Raw genomic sequence first — 22360 nt, 5'->3', positions numbered from 1 at the left:
CGCTCTTATAATACTCCCGTGACTCATTCCTGTCACTCTCCTGAAACGTATACAAGACGATTTCTGTGCAAACAAATATTCTAGTCAAACATTATACAAATACATGTTTAGGGGCTTTCTTAGTCAGAATATAAATGTGAGTAATTGATCAACAGTAAGGATTAAAGATTAGACCATGACCAAACAAGATACAATTATGACCTAAAGAAAAGTTTTACATTTGACTTATTAAATGAACATTTTTGACTTGTCTTTTTGTTTTAAAATCTCCACTCGTCCCTTTGATTGTTACCTTTTATAAAATATTTTTTTATTCATCAAATCTGATTTTTGGCTTCTCTTATCATTTTGATAGTAAGTCCAAAATCAATCACATTTGTTTTATATGCTCTTGTTGCTCATTACGATGTTTGGTATGCCTAAACATTTATTTACCCATTTATTTATTTATCTTTAATAACCTAGTTACACAGAACGCATATCTGAACTTCACAAATGGCTAAGTAGGAGGAAAGTTGAATTAAAAAGACCAACCACAATGATTAATATCACTTCAAACAACAATACCTAAATGTTTATTTTGTATTAGTATTTAGAATGCCTCACCTGTCGTCCACAAACAACAGAAAATGGATGGCTGAATATAAGTAAGCCAAGTTACTCTTTAACATTACAGTTCATCCTCACAAAAACATTTGGAGAAAGCAAACAGGCAATGATTTACAGTAGCACAAGATACAAAGATGCCGCTCATTCATCAAGAAAATGTACAGTACATTTATTTATTGCAGATGAATTACTTCTTGAATAAAGTTACAAACACCTACAAAAAAAACTGTAAATAATACAAAACCTATCGGTTAAAATCATTAAATGGTTAATTCTGCATAAAATCATGTCTATCTCTAACAGGACAACATGCTCAGAATACCCATGATATTAAATGCATCTCATCTAAATGTTAAGATGATAGCGAACTTGTTTTTTGTGATGACAGCTTGATCACTAAGGGCCTTTGTTCTTTTACAAACAAGGTTTTCATTTTGTTTCAGTTACCGTTGTATTTATGACAGTAGTATTGTTTCTGTAATCATAATGCATATGCATCATCATTTGCATGGAAGCCATTTGTTGCACTGTGGTTCACGTTTGTGAAGACAGCTTTTTTCTTAGCCGCTACTTCGCCGTTGATGTAGGTGGAAGGTGGAGGCAGGAAGGTTCTCTGCAGCTTGTGCTCCAGAAGCATGTGATTCTGAGGAGGGAGGCCGAGGCACGCTCTGGAAAAGACAAGGAGGCAGTCTCGCGTCAATTTCTGCCACAAATATTAACACTAGAATTTCACACCTGTACCCTGGCCAAGGTCATATAAAGTATCTCTCTTCTTATGAATGTTATAATTATATTAAAATTGTGTAAGGCGGCCTTAGGTAAAGAAAACCAAGTTCTTCTAGTGAAGGGATCCACACCTCATAACGTTTTCTATGCAGGCTCTCTGGCGGTGGAAGGCATTGATGACTGGGGTGCCTTTCGGGACCAGTGGGGCCTTGCAGAGGAAGGAGAGTAGTGCCAAGACACTGTGGAAGGACTGGAAGTCCTCCTCCCCCTGAGGCCGCACAGTCACACGCTGACAAAGCTCTGTCAGGATCACCAGGTCCAGGATGATGGGGCTTGCGAGCAGGGAGTCCTGTTGCAATAAAAGACAAATGAAATGAGTACAATGGTGCAACAGAGGAAAGAGAACGAGAGATTTATGAGTACTTTAGCTTTGATAAAACAGAGTCCTCTGCATTGTAGATTAAACTATCAATTGAAATTCATGTAAACTGAATAGATTTTATATCTTGTGATGTAATAAATGGTAGCCGGTCAAAGCAGGTTTGCCCCTGAAACATGAAATAACTATGTCAGTGCCCTGCAGGTTTACTGTAACTTAAATTTTGCTCCAAGACCTGCTAAGAAGGATTAACAGTAAACTCCGGCTCCTGAGCCTCCTCCCCCTCAACTACAGTCAGATACAGGAGCACAGCTCAGCATGTTTATTGGGCCGTCAGCAGTTTGCACTCTTAAGTCAGAAATGTTTGGATATGACATTTTTTGATTATGTTCATTTATTACACATGTATTACAAAAAGTAGTGACCACCGACCTCACAGGTGTTGTGCATAGCAATGGTATTGTGCCCGCCCATCATGATTTCAGAGGTGTACTCATCCATGGCACGCTTGCTGTCCCCCACATAAGGGACGTACTTAATCACCACCTGAAAAAACACACAGAGATAATTTCGATCAGTTGTTTTCTGTCATTCGTCCATGTGGAGCTCATTCGCTTTCTGTGTCCGTGTCACTCACACAGTGGTCAGGCTTCTCTCCAGGCTGGTACAGGATGGGGTTCGACTGGACCATGTCGTCCACCACGTTGCTCTTGGAGATCTCCTTAGAGCGGAACTGCTGCGGAGCAGACAGGTTTTTACCATCGTTGTTGCCGAGATGGTTGTAGCTGACGATAGAGGTCGGCTGTCAAAGGCATAGGAACATGTTAAAATGTCTTTGTTTGAAAAATCTAAAAAGATGCTACTGGTTACTGTTGTATGTTACTGTGTTTTCATATATAAAATATTATTTTTGTCTAATGCCCGGTCAGAGGTAATGATGTGGTTATCAGGACAATTACTATGCTGAAGATCAGCCTGACACCAGATAGTAATCCTATTTGTTATTTCAGAAGTAGTACCTGAGGTACAATTACCCCCTGTACTTTACAAATCCTTCATCGGAGTGACCCAGTCTGTTTAGTATCGATTCATTACTTCAATAATCCACCCTCCTTCCCTCCATGCATCCTTTCTGTCACCTTGATCCCTGCGCTGACCAGGAAGTCCACCAGCACTGACTTGATCTTGGTCTGACCGGATTTGAAGTCGTCCCCTCCAATGAACACGCCCTTCTGTATCGCCAGCTCGATTGCCCCTGGGACGAAAGTGTTTTGCGGGGAACCATTGAGGTAGGCGCAGCCCTCCAGTATGCTTGCAACTGCAAAAAGAGTGGAGGGAGAAACCTCAGCTCCAGTCTGATGGTTATAGAAAGAAAAAGAAATCAGACAAATGACGATAAACCAAGCGTATCATTATATTACACAAAAGAGGAAAGCTCGACTCGCAGGGCTACATTTCCCCTGAGAATCTCTTCATTTAATCTCCGGAGTGCAACTTTATTGTCGACTTCATGCCTATCAAACATTTAGCTATTTGTTGAAGATCATAATTCTGTGACATAGACGATTATCGTAGCTGACAGCAGTACAAGCCTGCTGAAGATTTGAGATTAAATAAAAACTCCCCCAAGAGGCATAAATCATAATTTGCCTACCCCTGATCTGATATAAAATGGATTAGCTGACTTTTTCAACCCTAACCCTAACCCTGACTCATTATGGCATTTCATTCACAAATACACAGGGAAGTGTTAATCTCTTCATCATCGAAAATTTCATAATCACCAAATATGATGGAGGACTACTGTTTGGTCCTCGGCATTAAGAGAAATTTAATGTTGAATGGATGATTCATGTCTACAGGACAACACAATTCTGGACAATTAAAGCCTTTCCTAGTAAATCCAGCTACGGGATTTGTACGTATGTTTTATGAATCTGGACGTTTCTTAGCCAAACTCTCTTCGCGGCTGCTGGTCTCACCTTGATTGCAGCTAGCAGGTTCTTGGCGGTGTCATTGACCCCCGGTATGATATCACAGAAACGCTCAGTGTTCGCTGTCCACAGAACGATAACTTTGTCCACACCACTCGAAAGATGGAAGTCCCTTATGTCGGCTCTGATCTGCTCCACCTAGAGGATTGTTTATTCTTTCAGTCAAATAAAAATAAAACCAAACCAGTCTACAGTGGAATAGATGGCTATAGATCAGGAAAAGCTCAAGTGGAATCAATAGCTTTATTGATGGCTGCATTCCACTTAGAGCCAGAGAGCCAGACCCAGGGCTCTGTCGGTGTGCATGCTCACTCACTGACATGTTTCATTAATAGAATAATTAAGTGTACCAGTGATCATTATTTATTTATTCACGATTAATTAACTCCTGTGCTTTTTCTGCTTCGAAAACAGTCTAGTACCTGCTCTGCCAGGGTCCCAGGGAGGACATTGTCAGCTCTGCTCTCTTGGTTTGCAGCAATGAAGTCTGGGATATAGATGGACGGTCTGGGTTTCATGCGGCTCATGAGTGGTAGCAGCTGCTCTTGTAAGGACCATTCGAGAACTTGAGCTCTCTCCATCGCACAACCCAGATCCATAGAGGACACATCCCAGCCTAAAAAAAGACAAAGATACTTCAAGTCAAAAAAAAAAGTGCTCAACTTAATCTTCACTTGGTGGACGGGCTTGGGCCTCTACAGCTGCCCTGAGGTATGCATATCCTGCCGTTTACTCTCACATACACAGACATTCACTTCTCAGTTTCTGTCTCATCTATAATTGTCCCTACCATCAAAGACGATATCATCAGGGTGCACCATGGGCAGGAGGTCACGAAAGGGCACGTTGACGTCGCCCTCAGGACCTGATCCCACGCAAACACAAGAAGCCTGCAGAAGGGAGCCGAAGTAATTTGCTTTCTAAAGAATGAGGACGAGAGAGGAGAGAAAAACACTGAGTTCATTCATTCTAAGATTATTTTGACTGGTTTTAAGGATTATTACAAATGAACCAAATGAAAAATGGCAAAAATGGCAATCACAGGAACCAGGTCACAGAGGTAACAATACATGTCCATATATAGGGAAATCTCAGAGAGCAGCATCAGTTTAGCTCTTAACACTCGACTGAACATTTCAGAACAATCTGCTTTTAAGGAGACTCCACCACTGTATCAGGGGACATACTGGAAGTCTCTCTCTTCACTCACTGGTGTTGGCCTCGGGTTTCCACATCTTGTTTTAGTCTGGTTATAAAGGCTTTAGTCACCATTCAACCTTCTCCCCTCAAAAATGACACTTTCAAAAACAATAACTGTGGTTGTTTTTCTATTTTAGCTCTTAAGTGTATTTTTGCTTAGTTCTTCTTCCACTGGTTTGCATCTATTTCAACACATGAATGTATTTGAAGTTACCTGGGATCCAGAAGTTACAGGAGACATATTCTGCTCATGTTCAGGTTCATCATTTTAATTTAGTTTATTACTTGAAGAGGTTCACTATCGAGGACCATACATGACTTAAGTAAAAATAAATAAATAAATAAATGTATAAATAAATACAGAAATAAATGAATAAATAAAAATGGAAATAAATAAATAAATGCAGAAATAAATAAATAAATATGTTAATACCAAGAGAAATGTCAAAATAAATGTCTTAAATATATTTGCACATTTATTTATTCCCTGATACATTTCCTTTTCATTTGCAGTGTCCTTATGCTAATGAGAAAGGCGGGCCTAACCGCAGTCTCATGCAGGATTGGTCACAGGAGTGTAATGATCCAGCCCTACGTCTGCCTCTCAATGCTGACTGGTGTCCAGTAGCTGTTTGCAGCGTTGAGCCAGTTCACACTTAAAATTAACTAGTTCAAGTTCAGAGGGTTAGTTAAGGTTATTTTTTATTGGGATGATTTAGCTGTCAGTAGTCCTGACTGTGAGCGTCACGTCTCGTGTTGTACTGAGCACAAGGAGCGAGCCGAGAGGAGGAGGAGGAAACAGAAACTCCAGCTCGTTACAAACCACCTGCAGCTTCTGCTCTGATCATGAAGCCGCTGATCTCTGAGCAGATGTGACCAGAGAAACTCTGTGTTTTCACTCCGAATTATATTAAAGAATCCTTAGCTGCTGGGATAATCCGCCCATCCTCTTCCCCTCTTGGTGCTGGGTTTTTCTTTGTTGGGAAGAAGGATAAGACTCTCCAACCCTGTATTGACTACCGTGGTCTAAATAACCACACTATCAAGAACAGATACCCCCTTCCGCTAATCAGCTCTGCTTTTGAACCTCTTCAGGGAGCCTCTGTCTTCTCCAAACTGGACCTCCGCAATGCCTACCATCTTGTGCGGATTCGGGATGGGGATGAATGGAAGACGGCTTTTAACACACCCCTAGGTCATTTTGAATATCTCGTTATGCCTTTTGGGTTGACCAACGCTCCAGCAGTTTTTCAGGGACTGGTGAATGATGTCCTTCGTGACTTCCTTAACCGTTTTGTTTTTGTTTACTTAGATGACATCCTGATTTTTTCCAAGGACCTCAGTGAACATGTGTCCCATGTCCGGCTAGTTCTCCAGAGACTACTAGAGAATAAGCTTTTTGTCAAAGCGGAGAAGTGCGAGTTTCACACCAGCTCTGTCAGTTTCCTGGGGTACATCATCAAGGGTGGGCAGGTGAAGACGGACCCTGAAAAGATTAAAGCTGTATCGGAATGGCCCACACCCACTACTCGCAAGAGATTGCAGAGTTTTCTTGGTTTTGCTAACTTCTATCGCAAATTCATCAAAGGCTTCAGTCAAGTGGCAGCTCCCCTCTGTAAACTGACCTCTTCCTCTATTCAGTTTTTCTGGACACCGGAGGCAGAGGCAGCATTTTGCAAGCTCAAGAATCTCTTCATCTCAGCTCCGGTGTTAATTCAACCAGATCCCTCTCTGCGGTTTGTAGTAGAGGTGGATGCCTCGGATACTGGTGTAGGAGCAGTCCTATCTCAACGTTCTGGTCCAGATCACAAGCTTCACCCATGTGCTTATTATTCACGTCGCTTGTCACCTGCTGAGAGGAATTACGATGTTGGGAACAGGGAGTTATTAGCGGTCAAGTTAGCTTTAGAAGAGTGGAGACATTGGTTGGAGGGGGCGGAGCAACCTTTCGTAGTCTGGACTGATCACAAGAACTTACAATACATTCAGTCAGCTAAGAGGCTAAATTCCAGACAAGCACAGTGGGCTTTGTTTTTCTGTCGTTTCAATTTTGTATTAACTTACCGCCCAGGTAAGCGTAACATCAAGCCGGATGCCCTCTCCCGGCAGCATATGGGGGAGATGTCCGATACAAGTTCTGAAACCATCTTGCCTCCCTCCTGCGTTGTGGCAGCAGTCACATGGGAGATTGAAGAGGAGATAAGACAGGCACAACGGAACCATCCTGATCCAGGTACAGGCCCACCTAACCGTCTTTTCGTTCCAGATTCTGTTCGTTCCCAGGGCCTACAGTGGGCTCACACCTCGAGGTTTGCATGCCACCCTGGAATTAGCCGCACTCTCTCTCTCCTGAAGAGACACTTCTGGTGGTCCACAATGGATGCTGATACACGCTCTTATGTTGATGCCTGTTCTGTGTGTGCGAGGAGCAAGGCGTCCCATCGTCCTCCAGCCGGCCTTCTGCATCCACTTTCTGTTCCTAACCGTCCCTGGTCACACATTGCCTTGGACTTCGTTACTGGGTTGCCGCCCTCACAAGGTAACACAGTTATTCTCACCATTGTGGATAGATTTTCAAAGACTGTTCATTTTCTTGCCCTACCCAAGTTACCATCTGCTCAGGAGACTGCGAAACTATTAACTGACCATGTTTTCCGGCTACACGGCATTCCAGTTGACATCGTTTCTGACAGGGGCCCTCAGTTCACCTCTCATGTGTGGAAGGCTTTTTGCCAAGCACTTGGCGCCAAGGTCAGCCTATCGTCTGGATTCCACCCACAGACCAATGGACAAGCAGAAAGGGCTAATCAGGACCTGGGCTCTGCCCTGCGCTGCATCTCTGAACTCAATCATTCAACCTGGAGCTCTCATCTGACCTGGATCGAATATGCCCATAACTCATTAACCAACGCGGCCACAGGTATGTCCCCTTGTGAGGCTTCTCTTGGCTATCAACCACCTCTGTTTCCCTCCCAGGAGAGCGATTTGGCAGTCCCCTCCGTTCAGCATCACCTTCGTCGCTGTAGGAGGGTCTGGAACGACACTCGCTCAGCGCTCCTTCGCTCTGTGGAAACCAACAAACGCATCGCTGACAAACACAGGATTCCTGCTCCAGCTTATAAACCAGGTCAGTCCGTGTGGCTTTCTTCCAGAAACATTCCATTAAAGTCAGTATCAAAGAAGTTAGCCCCTCGTTTCTTAGGACCTTTTGTAATTGAAAGGGTAATCAATCCCTCTGCGGTCAGATTGAAGCTGCCCAATACCTTGAGAGTACATCCCACTTTTCACGTTTCACAGTTAAAACTAGTTTCTTCTAGTCCTCTCTGCCCTCCAGCCAAACCCCCTCCACCCGCCCGGGTAATTGACGATCACCCAGCTTTCTCCGTGCGCCGCCTTCTGGACGTCCGTCGGCGTGGCAGAGGACTGCAATATCTGGTCGACTGGGAGGGTCATGGTCCCGAAGAGCGCTCCTGGGTGCCCCGGTCATTCATTCTGGACCCCCCAATGATCAGGGCCTTCCATCGTGCCCATCCTGACAAACCGGGGGGGTCGCCTGGAGGCGTCCGTTAAGGGAGGGGTACTGTCAGGACCAGGCTCTCCACCTCTTGTCTTCCCTTCCCCCACTGTGCTCCTCCCACAGATGGCTCAACCTGGAGCTGGGAGGGGCCTCCTGTGGGAGACCTTCACAGCTGAGACTCATCTCATCAATTCCACCTCCACTCCATAAAGCCTCAGCTCATTCACCCTGTCTTTGCCAGATCGTCCGTTCACCAGTGTGATTATGCTGCACACCTTCCTGGTTTGTCTCCTACCACTGAGTTCTGCCTGCCTGTTTACCTGCCTAACTTTTTGGACTTCCCAAATAAACCTTTTTTCTGCCTTCAATCTGCCGTGTTCCTGGTCTGCACTCTTTTTGGGTCCGCTTAAAAGAAGGATCTTAACAGCTTCAGGGGCAGTGTTTTCTGTTGGAAAGAAGATCTCCCTATACCTCAGACTTTGAGCTTTTTAACTTTGCAGAACTTTGAAATACAAAAAAAACGTTTATGACATGCTGAAAAAGCCTCATATATCACCTATATAACTCCAGACACTACAAATACTAAGTTACATTGCTCTGTGGATCGCCCGAATGAATGTAAACCAGCAGCTGATCCCTTGTTTGTATCTACACAGGCACATGTGTTGCTCCGCTCACCTTCACTCCAGTCTTGGTCCTCCAGGTGAGGCCCAGCTTGTTGGCCAGTACAGCTGCTGTGACTGTGGTGCCGTTGTTGCCACCCCAGCCCACCAGCATCACACCAAGCCGGGGCACACGCTTCTCAGTGCGAAACGTCATCTCAGTGGTTTTGGGGGTCACCTGTTTCCCGTACGGAGCAGAGTTAGGGGAAGATTGTACTTACAGAATGTACAGGATGCACATGTGAAAACAAAAATAGAGACTAGGTTACAATGGGATCACACTGACCTTGACAACAGTATAACATGAGTACTAGTGTTATGTCATCACACAACAACTCAGCATTATATTTTGTTTTTACATGAACACTCTGCCTGACTACTCAGTAGTAATTTACTTTATTGTAATATGAGTACTCTATTATAATTATAAATAATTTTTATTATGTAATAATTATACTAAATCGAAAACCCAACAGTAACTATAAAAAAAAAATGATGAGTACTGTGTAGTAATTCCAATGATAATACATAAATACTAGTATAATCAGTTGAATGAACACTGTGGTAATTACATGACTACTCAGTATTACTTCGTACATTATGGCTTGAGTATTCAGTATAGCTGCATTCCTTCTGTTGTGATGAGCACTCAGTATTGCTTCATTCATTGTGACGTGATGAGAAGCTAGTATCACTTCACTCATTGTGGCGTGAAGAGTAGTCAATATTGCTTCATTCATTATAGTGTGAGGAGCCAGCTGATGACTGTGTAATCATGTGGTTAAGAGACAATGGGCTACTGCGTGAAGAGTCGGCTCACCGTCAGGTTGTTCCCCTCCCTAATCACTGAGGTGGTGTGATAGGGATACTGAGCCACGATGTGAGTATCTGTGTAGCTCACATTGGGGCTGTTCACGTGAATGTTCACCGACATGGCTGAAGAAACTGGAAATAAACAAGAGACACATATTTCATTCAAACTCTCTCTTTGTCTGTCGCTCTCTCTCGCTCTCTCTCTCTCTCTCTCAAACGGTTAATGCTGCGTTTCCTGAACACACCCTCTTCCCTGATCCACGCTGCCTGCGTCACATGATGGAAACACACGCAGAACGTATCTCTTTTACAGCAGAGGGAAATAGTCAACGTATTTGCTGTGTCTTCATTGACCAGAATGAAAATGAAAAAGTGAGTATTTTTTGATTACGTACTACGCACTTCTGACGTAATTACCCGAAAAGTGTCTCACCTTCACCCGCAGACGGCTTCTCGTGTCGTAGTTGATGAGGGAACAGTCCACAGGAGTCTCTCTGACTTTGTCTCGCTTCTGTGTCTGGAAATGTCCAGTGTTCGTCTTCTTCTGCTCAGAATACGACCGGCGTGCTATACTCTGCAAAGCTCGTGCGTACTGACTGCTGAAGTGATAATCTTCCGGCTGCTCGACGGCATCTCTCCCTTCAACCAATCACAGCGCTCCGTCCCTCTTACATAAAAGGCGTGGATGTCAAGTACGTAGGGGCCGGTTGTCAGGGTGCAGATCAGCTCATGGTTCATGCTGCCCCGAGAGCCGGGAGCAGCACATGCATGTTCAGACAGGCTTTTCTCAACGTTGTCAATGAGTATAATGTAAAGTACTTCACCAAGAGCAGGAAGCAAGCCCATTGCACATGGAAGTTAAGACAAGTTCCTGAATCCATCCCTTGATCCTAATATGCACCAACATTCATGATCGGTCACTTAATCCTGTTTCCAGGGTGAAACCACACTTTCCATCAATTAAACTAAATTAAAAACAGAGTATTCTATCTCCCATGCAAGATTTACAGACCAGCTGGGGTTTCAATCCACATGTCTGACAGTCAGACAGTCTGTAAGATGACCTTCACATTCATCCACTATAAGACAGACAAGTCATCAACCTCTTGACACATGTTGATTGGAAAAGGCAGATATGGGGACTGTGGATATGGATCGGGGGGAAAGAGACAATATTACTCATCTATCAGTTTTATTGAAAGGTTGTAAAGGGAATGGCATCACTGTGCATCCTGGTGACGACATGGGGAAGAGAGGGTACATCTCCTTTCTTTATCAAGCTTTTAAAGGGATAGTTGACCCAAACAAACAAAATTCCCTCTTTATTTACTCACCACTATGCCGATGGAGGGGTGAGGGAAGTGTTTGAGTCCACAAAACACTTTTGTAGTTTCAGGGATAAACAGCTTTGCAGCCAAATCCAAAAGAGGGTGTAGTTTGAAACTGAGATAGAGACAAGTCATAGGACCAGGTCAGAATTGTGACATTTCCTCAAACCGTATAAACATTGAGGTGCTCGGCGAAAGTTCATCCTTCTCCAAAGGAGACAATGTTGTCATAACTCCACTCTGCATTGTCCTCTCACCACCAAAACCCTCTCTAATGATCAGAATCCAAGCCTGAACAGCTATATGTGTCAATATTACCTCAACGTCACAGCGCCACCTACTGATTCGCCATGAAACAGGAGGTACTTCGTAAATCCACTTTGCATTATCCAACCGGCCCCCAAATTCGTACCTATGATCAGGATCCTGACCTGAAGAGGTCCACATATTAATTAGGGTCATAGCGCTACCTACTGATCAGTATGAAAATTAAGTTGTTGTAACATTTTTCCAATTGACACAACATTTCTCACGCTACATCAGAGCCCCCGCTTGAACAGATCTATTAGTCTGTATGTAATAACAGTGATGACACCAACTACTGGCAACAGGAAGTAACATTTGTTTACAACTATCATTAAATTAACATAAAATTGTCATTGTGTGATCTGCAATTGACAGGGTTAGGGTACCCTCGCAGATCTCTCTCCAGCGACGGCGACAGGTCCTTAGTTGCGTGTGCTGAGATATCTTGATCTAAATTCAATGCAACTTGATAACATCTTTCATTCGGGCTGCGATCAGGTGATAGATAATAATAAATCCATCTATTCTATGCCCTAGTTTTCATTACTCTGAAGTGCCTGATTATAAACTGTAAATCTACAGCTCCAGGGTTACACAGTATACTTCCCGAAACAATCTATATTAAAAACGTCCTCGAATCCATTACAAACTCGACGAGAACAGAGACTCTGATAAAACACGCAGATAGCGCGTGTGACGTAAAGGCCAATGTATGCTTCTGCGTTTTGACGGACACGGACAGATAGGACCGCCCTCTCCAACGTGGAACGCCCTCTGCGTGCCTCTCCGAGGCTCCTCGGAGAGCTTTTCGTGCCGTGCTCATTTTTCTAACTACACGTCGAAATGACGGACAGCCCACGGATAGCACTTGGCTGTGATTGGTCCGCTAACGCCAGCATTTCGGAATGGAAACTTCCTGTTCCATTCCCTACATCACAATAAACCAAAATCACAACTACGACTCTATGATTAATGTGACAAGTGTGTCCGGCTGACGGTGGCTGGTTAGAGCACTTACAGCATGTGTGTACGGTCACATACGGTTATAACGAACTTTGATAACGGGGGTAGCGGGCTAGCCACCATGCTAAATGCGGTGGGAACAGCGCAAAAAACCCGCTGACTTTAATCCCACGGCTCTCATGACACTGTTTCTCAAACACCGTCAGGTTAGAAGCAAACACTTGGTAGTAGTTAGTATCGGGTGTCCGTGCTGACTGTGTGTGGAAGCTGGGGGGAGCTAGCTGCCTCCGTGTAGCTTCAAGCTGTTGCAGCTGTTGAATTAGCAACGCAGTTTGGAAACAAGACCGGGGAACCGCTGCGCTAAGACACGATAACATAAGCATTTTGACCCGCTGGGTGTCACTTTATTCAGCAAAAACTGTCGCGTCATCAACATCCTTTTTCTGTTACCATCGTTCACTGTGTGTGAGGAGCCGGGAGGACGTAAATAAACCAGCGTGGACTTCTTCTATATACCTCATGAGGTAGGCTTGTCTAAGCTCGACTTCCGTCTCGCCATCTACTGTTCTGGCGGTGAATTGTTTTCACAACAAAAAGGCTCGTAGAACTATAAATCAAAAAGGGTCCGTCCGATCCGTCCGTCCGTCATTCCGAAACGGACTCGGAGAAGCATACTGAGGCCTTAACGGTCGCTCCACGCATCCGCCCGCCCTCTGATTGGAGGGCGTATGTTCACGTAGCAACGGTCCGGAAGATGTCGCTGAGGCCAGACCTGAAAAACTTCCGCCTTAAGTTGTAAAGAAAAACACGGCAGCTAAAAGGCGACCGACGGCGGAAACAGCCCGATTAAGAAGTCAGGCCACAGGTAGATATGAGTACACATCTGACACGCATGCACCGACTCGCACATGTGACCCGAAGCGGTTCGTTGACGCCCCGCAGATCACCATCCAAGTGCAAATGTACGATTTGCTGCAGCTAGCACGGAAGCTACGCTGTTCCCTGCTAGCACTTCGCTACCCTCGACCTGCTCGACCACAGGCCTCAGCTGTGGATCTTGAACGGTCAGATCGAGCTTCGTTTGTCACCGTTCACACTCGATTGTCGTCCCCACGCTGGATTTTAATAGTCTGTGACTCCGGATTAACAGGGCAGAGTTCAGTTAGCCTCACATGAGCTGCCTTGTAGCTATGCCCAGTTAGCCGAGTAGCTGCCTGGTGTAGCCTTCCAGTCAGGCAGCCGCCGTGTCTGACACTGTAGCTCACAAACTGTGATGTTATCGTTCATCTCTGACACTATTTCAACTCTTAATGACAAACATACACAGCTAGCCGGAATGCTAATCTTTAAGTAAGCTAGAAACTGTGCTAAACGTTACTTTCCCAGTCACGTCCCCCAGAATCTGTCAGTACAGCGTAACATCTTGGAAACAGCCATCGAGCCATCGTTTGTTGTTGTGTTCCTTGTTTTCTTGATGCTCAAACGGTTTGATGAATGTTGAAGTTGCTCTTTGGTCTTGCTGTCAGTTCCCTGGTGATTTATCTGTAACAGTGGAAGTGCCGCTCCCTCCTCCAGGCTCAACATGTCCCCTCATGCTGCTGGTTGCAAAGATAGAACCATAAGTTGATCAATAGATAACTGATCTGCCACTATTGTAATAATGCACTGTTAAAAATATATGTTTCTTAAAGGTTGGGCAACAAAACAATATCAATAGTTATCACAATATTGTTTTTCATCAATAGCGATATAATAAAGGTTCAAAATCAATCAATTTTTTTTTTCATTCTCTGCCCATAGAATCACAATTCAAACTTCAAATTCTGATAATTGTCAATGTCGACTGATATGAAGTTTTGATATAATCTTTCTCCCAGCTTTTGTTTCTAGCCTCTGGAATATAAGGATGGCAGGTTTTTCTTGGTTCAATATATTTTTGGGGAATAACAAACTGAGACATTTGAATGCAGGAAATTATAAGAGGCATTTTTCTCTGTTTACCTTAATTTTGTAGATGAAACTGGGGGTGGGGGAATCTGCAAAATTAATATGTGACGAAAACCATTTGTATGCGACAATATAAGTAAATTCAGTGCGACTATTTGAGATTATGTAGATGCAGTCAATATCATAGTTTGTCCATCAGCGAGTGTTGAGTTGATCGTGTTTTATCTGTAAAATGTTATACATGTGCTGATCTGATACAGTTGCTTTCCTATATTGAAGCTCTTATTGCCTGTCTCAACTGAATGGAATCATTTTTATGTATGGCAAAGGTCTCATAACAATACCGATGAAGGGATGTACCACCAGTTACAAGCCACAGTGGCTGGGTGAATTCAATAAATAGCTGACACACAACATATTTCTAGACACTGACCAGTAAAAAGGTATTTGATTTGGATGTGTGATCATAGCCGGCACTTGAACGACTTCATCATGTCAGGATAAGCACCAATAAGTCGATATAGTGTATGCAGATACTCTGTGTTTTAAAAATAAAATATCGATAGTCTTTCTCTTTTTCCTTGTTTTCAGGCTCTTGACGCTCTGGAGCTTTTGTGGTTTCCAGAGTGTGTGAGTGTGTGAGTGTGTGAGTGTGTGTGTGTGTGTGGGTGAGTGTATGTGTGAGTGTGTGTGAACTGCACTTTCCTGCTGACAGTTTGACCAAGAGCTGCTCCTCCCTGGAGGATGACAATGGAGGAGATGAAGAATGAAGCGGAGACAAACTCCATGGTATCCATGACGCTGTACGCCGTGATGTACCCAGTTTTCAACGAGGTAAAAATATTCAGTGCTGACAGAAGTTGGCCTTCGCAAATAGTTTGCTGAAGCATTCTTGACTGCTTGGTTAGTATTGCGTTAAATACCATTCATTCTTAGAGGATTAGTTTTACCTTTGTATCACCAGTGGAAGATTGTTGTGTTTTTTTTTTCATCATCACTAAGTCCTTTGTGTTACTTGGACAAAAAAGGGGAAAAACTGAGGTCACTATTAAGGAAGGTGTGTTGTTAGTTTGTGTGTCACTCAATAAGCGGGTAACGTTTCTGCATTGTTGAGTCATGCTTCAAATCACAGAGAAACATAAATATACGTTATATTAATATATACGTGATTAACAGAGATAGACATTAGGGCTCTAGGGAAAAGAATTCGGGATATTTTAATATTACAAATGTTTATACTGTTTAAGTCCCGTACTTACAATTTAAGTTTTTTTTAATTTATTTTATTATTGTGTTGGCTCCATAGCTCAGGCTTGACCTCTGTCACTGATTTTCTGCGACTTGCGCGCTTCTGCTTCGAGCCCTGTCTTTCTACATTTAACTCACTGCTCCTGTAAACGTGCTACATGGTCATGAGACGCTAAATTGTGTTAAAGATTTCATAAAATATTCAAATAAGATAAGGTTAGAAGAGATAAGGTAAACTTAATTGGTTCCACACCTGAGAAATGAACTTGAATCAGCAGCAGATGGTCAGATTGAGGTAGACAAGATGTACAATATGTACAAAATATACACCTTCCACTACAGAAGGAAATGTACTTGAGTGAAGTGCAGTGGTTTGCAAGATAATTGCTCGAGCATTTATACTGTGTTTGTGCATTTTATATATGAGAAATTGAAAATGTACACATATACTGGCATATATAGACTGTTCTAAGTATATAGGCTGGTATGGTATACAATATATAGAGTATAAAAATGGTATTGAATGGATAATAATCGAATATAACAAATAGGATATAGAAGAACACTTATACACATTAAGACCTGTAGTTAGAATGTATTTGACAACTCTTATGGTTCCAGCTAAAATGTCATACAATGTGATTCCCATTATTCTCCATATACAATAAACATACAATCGACCTTTGTGTTGTTGACTTTGTTACTTCAGCATTAATCCTGTCTTGTGTCTCTCTGTTGTCTGAGCATTAAAGTGTAACTTTGCACCTGTGCAACCTCTGGTCAAATGTTAGGCCAGATGTTATTACCAGACTTTTTCAGTAAAGTTCTGTGTTCTTCCCTTTGTCTCCATCAGCTGGAGAGGATCAACTTATCAGCAGCTCAGACGCTCAGAGCAGCCTTCATTAAGGTAAGACTATGCATGGATCAAATGACCCGAAACAACACCTGAATTATCACAACTTCCTGACTGGCATTACCTCTTCTAATAACATACTTAGGTTGCGTTCCAGTTCCCTGAATATATATATATATCTATTTCAGTTATGATCTACCAGCAGTTAAAGTCCCTCGTTGAGGCCACTGTAGCTGTGAACACTTATATGCTTCAGCTTCAACTGTGGTCAAAACCAGTTACTTTTCCGTTCCAGGGTGTCATAACCACAACTCCAAGGGTTGCCTGTTGTAAATTTCAGACAATGAAAAAGGAAACAGAATGATACAATGTTGAATAATACACTAGCAAAATATCTTCCTATGAATATTCACAGATCAAAAGGTACACTCATCAAATGTCTGACATTGTGCAATCAGTTATTCATACTCGGAAGTTTACTATCATAAATCAAAACAACACATCTGAGAACCAGATCATCTTTTTAATGTTTGCTGAAGGAACTGAACTGATAGATTAATTAATGATCAGATTATTTGCTGATTAATTTCCTGTTGATTCTGCCACAAGCTTGGAGAGACAGATGACCAGAGAGCTTATTGAAACTAATGAGACTCGTCAACTGATAAGAGTGATGAAGGCTAAGAAAATAAAATAATAAAATCCAGGTTGCAAAAAACTATATTTAGATCACTTCCTTGATGTGCATGAAGGTGTCATGATGGCGATGCATGACATTGATCATATGAAAGCTGGGCTGTGCCACGTGATGAAAACATTTATATGAGATGTTAATGCTCGTCAGAAACATGAAGCAGATGAGGGAGGGATCACAGCAGAGACGGCGGTAACATTTATTTATTTATTTATTTACAAGTGAGGGCTCAGCTGGTTTCAAGCCTGTACGAGAAAGCAGAGTTTTGTCTGCTGCCACTCCAGGTCTCTCATGAAGGAGCCCATTCATCATTCCTGCTCCCTCTCTTTAATGTCTTAACCCTGCTCAGGAGGGGAAAACAATGAGGTTTTTTTTTTTGCTGATTGGAAAATGGGTCTAAAATCAATGATCAAACAAAGTCATAAAACGTTTATTTAATCTTACCCTTTATCAGTTGTGATTTAACAAGTGATGCCTTATGGTTGACATCATATAACATATATGCTTGCATTGCGATGATGCACAGGAACAATAGACACACAGTGGACACACATCACCTCTGTACCGCTGCTGATGAGTGGCAGCGTTTACCGTTGTGTGAGATGTGATCAACTCACAGCTGTTTTACAATGGCATTTGTGGGTCTTTTGTTCACTCACTGATTGGTGTCTGCGGCCCTGATGCTCCAAGTTTCCATTATTCAGGAGGAAAGCTTTTGTGTGTCCACCTGAACTCCCCATAGAGGACTTCTGACGTTCAGTGAACCTCTGACGTTCAGTGAACTTCTGACGTCGTTCTCTCATAGCCCCCAAGCCTCCTCTTGCTTGTGCTGCCCCTGATTTCCCTCTCACTTCCTGTGATCTCATCTTTTGTCAGGCGGAGAGGGAGAACCCTGGTTTGACTCAGGACATCATAATGAAGATCTTGGAGAAAAAGAATGTCCAAATCAACTTCACTGAATCGCTACTGCGCATGGCAGCGGATGATGTGGAAGGTAAATATCTTGTTTGATAGAAAGATGTTCTGAGATACAGCCTATCCTGTCTCCGGTAAACACAAGTTTTTGTTCCATTCTGACTCAGCCCTCTGTTTTTTTTCTGTGGATCTGATTACTCACCTACATGATCGAGTCTCCTGGTAATATTCTGCAAACCCCCTTTTTCCTGCAGATTTCATGATTGACCGGCCTGAGCAGGAGTTCCAGGATCTAAATGAGAAGGCCAGAGCTCTGAAACACATCCTCAGCAAAATCCCAGATGAGATCAATGACAGAGTACGCTTCCTACAGACTATCAAGTGAGTCCGAGCACGTACACAGACAAGCACATCACGCCATATTTAAAACACAAGTGTACACTGTTAGAGATTAGAGAACTTATTAGAGCCCGACCAATATATTGTCAAAAATGGACCGTTATAAGTCTTTCACAGACAAATCTGTACTTTAGAGTTGTCAATATGTGAAAAAATCCATATAGTCTGGCGCTACAATTAATCACCAATAAATATCTGTATGTACACATAACAACTTTAAATACAGATGTTTTGTATAGTGCACAGGCTGTGCTTAAAATAACTTCTCCAGCATTGTATTTCATGTGTGTCAGCACTGACCTACAAACACACACATAGGCACTGGAGACTCATTTTGATTCAATAACACTATTATCCAACTGTGTAATATTATACTACACAGGAATTGCATTTTAATCTCATATAGATGTACATATTTTTATATGGTACACATAAGCCTCTTCATTTTCATACCATTTCATATAACATCTGCCCAGCTTTCCATCATTATTCTATATAAGCTGATTGTGACCATCACACGTTTCCCCAAGAATGCAATGTAATGTCTTCAGATGTCTCAGTTTGTTCCATCAGAAAAATCCAAAGGTGTTTAGTTTTTACAATGGTGTAAAGCTGAGAAAAGTAGTTAATCTTTCGTTTGGAGAGAATGATCAGACCCTTTCTTCGTCCAGAAATAGATAAAACGATAAGTGAAAGATGAAAATAGAGGCTGATTAATTTTCTGACAAGTCTGACAAGCCACAAATGCTTTCTTCCCTGCAACTTTCAGCTTTAAAATGCACATTAGCCACTAAGCCAACAAATACCAGCTAGTGTAGTGAATCATTCTTCATGTTTCTGACGAGCATTGCTGCTCTTTATTTTTCCACCATGAAAATGTCAAGACCCTGCTGCTACAGAGCGTTAATGTAGCAGCAGGGTCTTGATATAATCTTTGGTAGCATTCCTACCAAAGATTATTCTTATAGAACTGCTATGTTTGAGGTTTTTGGCAACAGTGAGCCACATTTACAAAACAGGAAGTGGAGTAAACAAAAAAATGAGGTCAATACACATTTAGAAAATCTTTCATGAGTAAGAGGGAAGTACAAATATTACAATTGTTAACTGTTCTCTACAGACGTCACCTACCGCGACAAGTCTTGTTGACTTTGCCGTATTCTCACTGTTATTGCCTTTTTGTTACCGACAGAGACATAGCCAGCGCCATAAAAGAGCTCCTGGACACAGTCAACAATGTCATTAAGAAGTATCAGTACCAGAATCGCAGAGTGAGTGACACACGCAGACACACAAATACACACCCGTATACAGTTAAAAACGTCTCCTTGTTTCACAATGACATTTCTGTGTCTTTTCTTTCTGCTTATCAAGGCCTTGGAACACCAGAAAAAGGAGTTTGTGAAATACTCCAAAAGTTTCAGCGACACCCTCAAAACATACTTCAAAGACGGAAAGTGAGTGTAACCGGGAGACTGTGTGTGACTCAACTTATAGTTGCACTGTAATTACTGTGTTTGATTATGCCTGGCAACTTTACAATGACAATAAGATAATTGGATGCTGGGGCCAAAAAATAGTCACACTTAGGCTATTTGTTTTTTATAATGTTCAAACATACGAGATACTATGTGTTAATTAGGAAGTGTTAGAAGTGCGCTTAGGTTTGATAGGTTACTTTTAAAAAGGTACTGAGGTAAATATTTTTCTCGGGTTTCAAAATTTCGTGCCAAACTGAGCTGCTGCGGGCCGTGGCTTCATTTTTATCAACTGACACTGTGGAGATGGTTTATGACCTTCATTACAGCCAGCCACCAGGGGGCGATCAAGATAATTTGGTCTTCACTCTCGGCAGGCTGTCATGTCGTCAATTAGGTTGATAAGATAAATGTAATTGACAGGTCATCACACTGTCAATAACAACACAACATGATAAGCTTCATAAGGACATGCTGTATATTAATGTTGCTGGTTAGACATTAAACTGAGTGTATTTTAAAAAGATTTTCTTGATGTCATGCCACTGTTATCAAATCACCCATCTGCTCATACACTTCTTAATTCAACATCCTACTTTTTATGAGGGACCAAGAGAGCACTTGAGGGCAGGACTGTTTGCCTGAAGCTGGTCACTTATTAGTCTTTCAATGTCCTGGCAGAAACGGCCCCATTCATACTGTTTCCCCAGCAATACTTCACAAGTTGTTTAGACACTGTTCAGGCCTTTATCTGTTCTGTTTGCTGAAGTTGTTGTTTTTCCTCGTTTCCTAGGGCGATAAATGTCTTCATCAGTGCAAACCGGCTCATCCACCAAACCAACCTCATACTGCAGACCTTCAAACCCGTTGCCTAGCCCTCGGAGACCACAGAGTCCCCCCCGCCCCTGTGTCCTGTGGGGAGCAACTGCTAGAATGGTGGAAGTTTGAAGAGCGCCTGACCCATATATGTAAATTAGAAAGAGTTGATTTTAGGGTTGGGGGGTCGATTCCGTTGGAGTCGAGATTCTAGATTCCAGTTCAAGAGACTGAAAAGTGCCATTTGTTTTTTTTCAATGAGGATTTTCCAGTATTGAAGTGGAACTGAATGGGCCCAAAGTCTTGGTTGATTGATTGATTTTATTTGGACAGTTTTAATTTATAACCCTGGTCTTTGGTTGGGAGTAGGTGAGGCGAGGTGTTTATTAAAGACTAATTGCCATTTTTCTAATATATTCATGTTGATCATTTTACTTTAAGCTTTTCAGACATGGCTACACCGCATTCAGTACGGGGCCCGTCTCAGCCGTCTACACTGGTTTTCTCTTCTCGCCTCCCATTTGTGTCTTTTCGCCATGGTCTGTACGCGCAGGATTGACAAAAGCACCTGACCGCAGGTGAAAAAGCTGCAAGGAGAGGAGAGGAAACAGTGCGGGACATTTAGGAGGCAGACTCAGATTTCATTTCTCTTTATTATCAGAAGACAGAAAGCCAAATGACTTCCAGCACAGTGTGCGCCTTACCAAGTCCTGTAACATTCCCTCCTCTCAGAGTGTAATGAAGTGGAGCCAGTCCCTGCTGTTGGGGGATGAAGAGAGAGAAATGAAAGTTCTGTATTTAACTGATATCTGGTTGCAAATGTTCAATAAATAGTTTCCAAATGATGATGCTTTTTTAAATGTGTCCGAGTCCAATATGTGTGCGGTGATTTCTTTGTTCATGGTGATGGAAAGGAGTTTAATTTGAGTGTTGGTTTTTGTCCTGTTTTTTGTCCTCTTAGGTCTCCTTTGGCTGAAATAACGTAGAAAGAAAACTTTATTATGAAGGAGGTTCTGTTAGGCTAATGTATTTTTCTGCATTAGTGTAAACTAGGTGTAACTATAGACTGGCAACTGAATCAGCCTTGCACTTGTATAACAGACAGTATGTAAAGTTGGATAACATGTCTCCACTGCCACTTCCAAGAAATCAAGCCAGTATATATCAGAAACGAACGCCCCCATCTTGTAGATATGGAGCTGGAGTCGCTGCTGTCAATCGTGACTTTTTCACCCCATTATTAAAGCATTATTAAAAGATTGAAACCAGTGGTAAATAATGGTGAATTAAATGCTTGAGCATACATCAGTGTGGTAAGAACTTCCAAAAAATGGCAAAGATGGGCCAAGGATCGCCAGTTTGACAACAAATGTGTGAGAAAATTATTGAAGTGTATTTTGGTCAGACGAGTCAGTATTTCAGGTCTTTTTTGGCAGAAATTGACGCTGTGTACTTCAGATCAAAGATGTAAAGCAGGAGTTTTCAACTGGTTTTGTACCAGGGACCACCATTC

At 42.5% G+C, this 22360-nt stretch overlaps 2 protein-coding genes across 6 annotated transcripts; one reads left to right on the top strand and one right to left on the bottom strand.

Annotated features, from left to right (window-relative positions):
* Window positions 1-542: 542 nt before the first annotated feature.
* Window positions 543-14039, bottom strand: LOC128451483 (inositol-3-phosphate synthase 1-A). 3 transcript variants are annotated; one of them, XM_053435337.1, is made up of 13 exons: window positions 13670-14039; window positions 11235-11343; window positions 10334-10567; window positions 9908-10032; window positions 9104-9265; window positions 4499-4628; window positions 4131-4324; window positions 3697-3846; window positions 2854-3069; window positions 2352-2516; window positions 2147-2260; window positions 1467-1684; window positions 543-1277 (listed from the first exon to the last, which is right to left on the bottom strand). In XM_053435337.1, exons 4-13 carry the CDS (start codon window positions 10019-10021, stop codon window positions 1091-1093), a joined length of 1650 nt encoding a protein of 549 aa, XP_053291312.1. In that variant the 5' UTR covers window positions 10022-10032; window positions 10334-10567; window positions 11235-11343; window positions 13670-14039; the 3' UTR covers window positions 543-1090. The 3 variants fall into 3 exon arrangements, with proteins under 3 accessions (XP_053291312.1, XP_053291313.1, XP_053291311.1); XM_053435338.1 differs by lacking the exon at window positions 13670-14039 and adding an exon at window positions 11547-12209; XM_053435336.1 differs by having other exon boundaries at window positions 10334-11343.
* LOC128451492 (programmed cell death protein 10) lies at window positions 10152-21707 on the top strand. Of its 3 annotated transcripts, none has more exons than XM_053435354.1 (8): window positions 10152-10272; window positions 15036-15278; window positions 16546-16599; window positions 18116-18233; window positions 18409-18535; window positions 19746-19824; window positions 19928-20010; window positions 20825-21707. In XM_053435354.1, the coding sequence occupies exons 2-8, from the start codon at window positions 15189-15191 to the stop codon at window positions 20904-20906; spliced, it is 633 nt and encodes a 210-aa protein (XP_053291329.1). In that variant the 5' UTR covers window positions 10152-10272; window positions 15036-15188; the 3' UTR covers window positions 20907-21707. The 3 variants fall into 3 exon arrangements, with proteins under 3 accessions (XP_053291329.1, XP_053291328.1, XP_053291330.1); XM_053435353.1 differs by lacking the exon at window positions 10152-10272 and adding an exon at window positions 13208-13362; XM_053435355.1 differs by lacking the exon at window positions 10152-10272 and adding an exon at window positions 13442-13561.
* The last annotated feature ends 653 nt before the right edge of the window (window positions 21708-22360 follow it).

Source organism: Pleuronectes platessa, chromosome 11 (assembly GCF_947347685.1).
Source record: "Pleuronectes platessa chromosome 11, fPlePla1.1, whole genome shotgun sequence".
Lineage (NCBI taxonomy): Eukaryota > Metazoa > Chordata > Actinopteri > Pleuronectiformes > Pleuronectidae > Pleuronectes > Pleuronectes platessa.
This window is presented reverse-complemented; position numbering and strand designations above follow the sequence as displayed.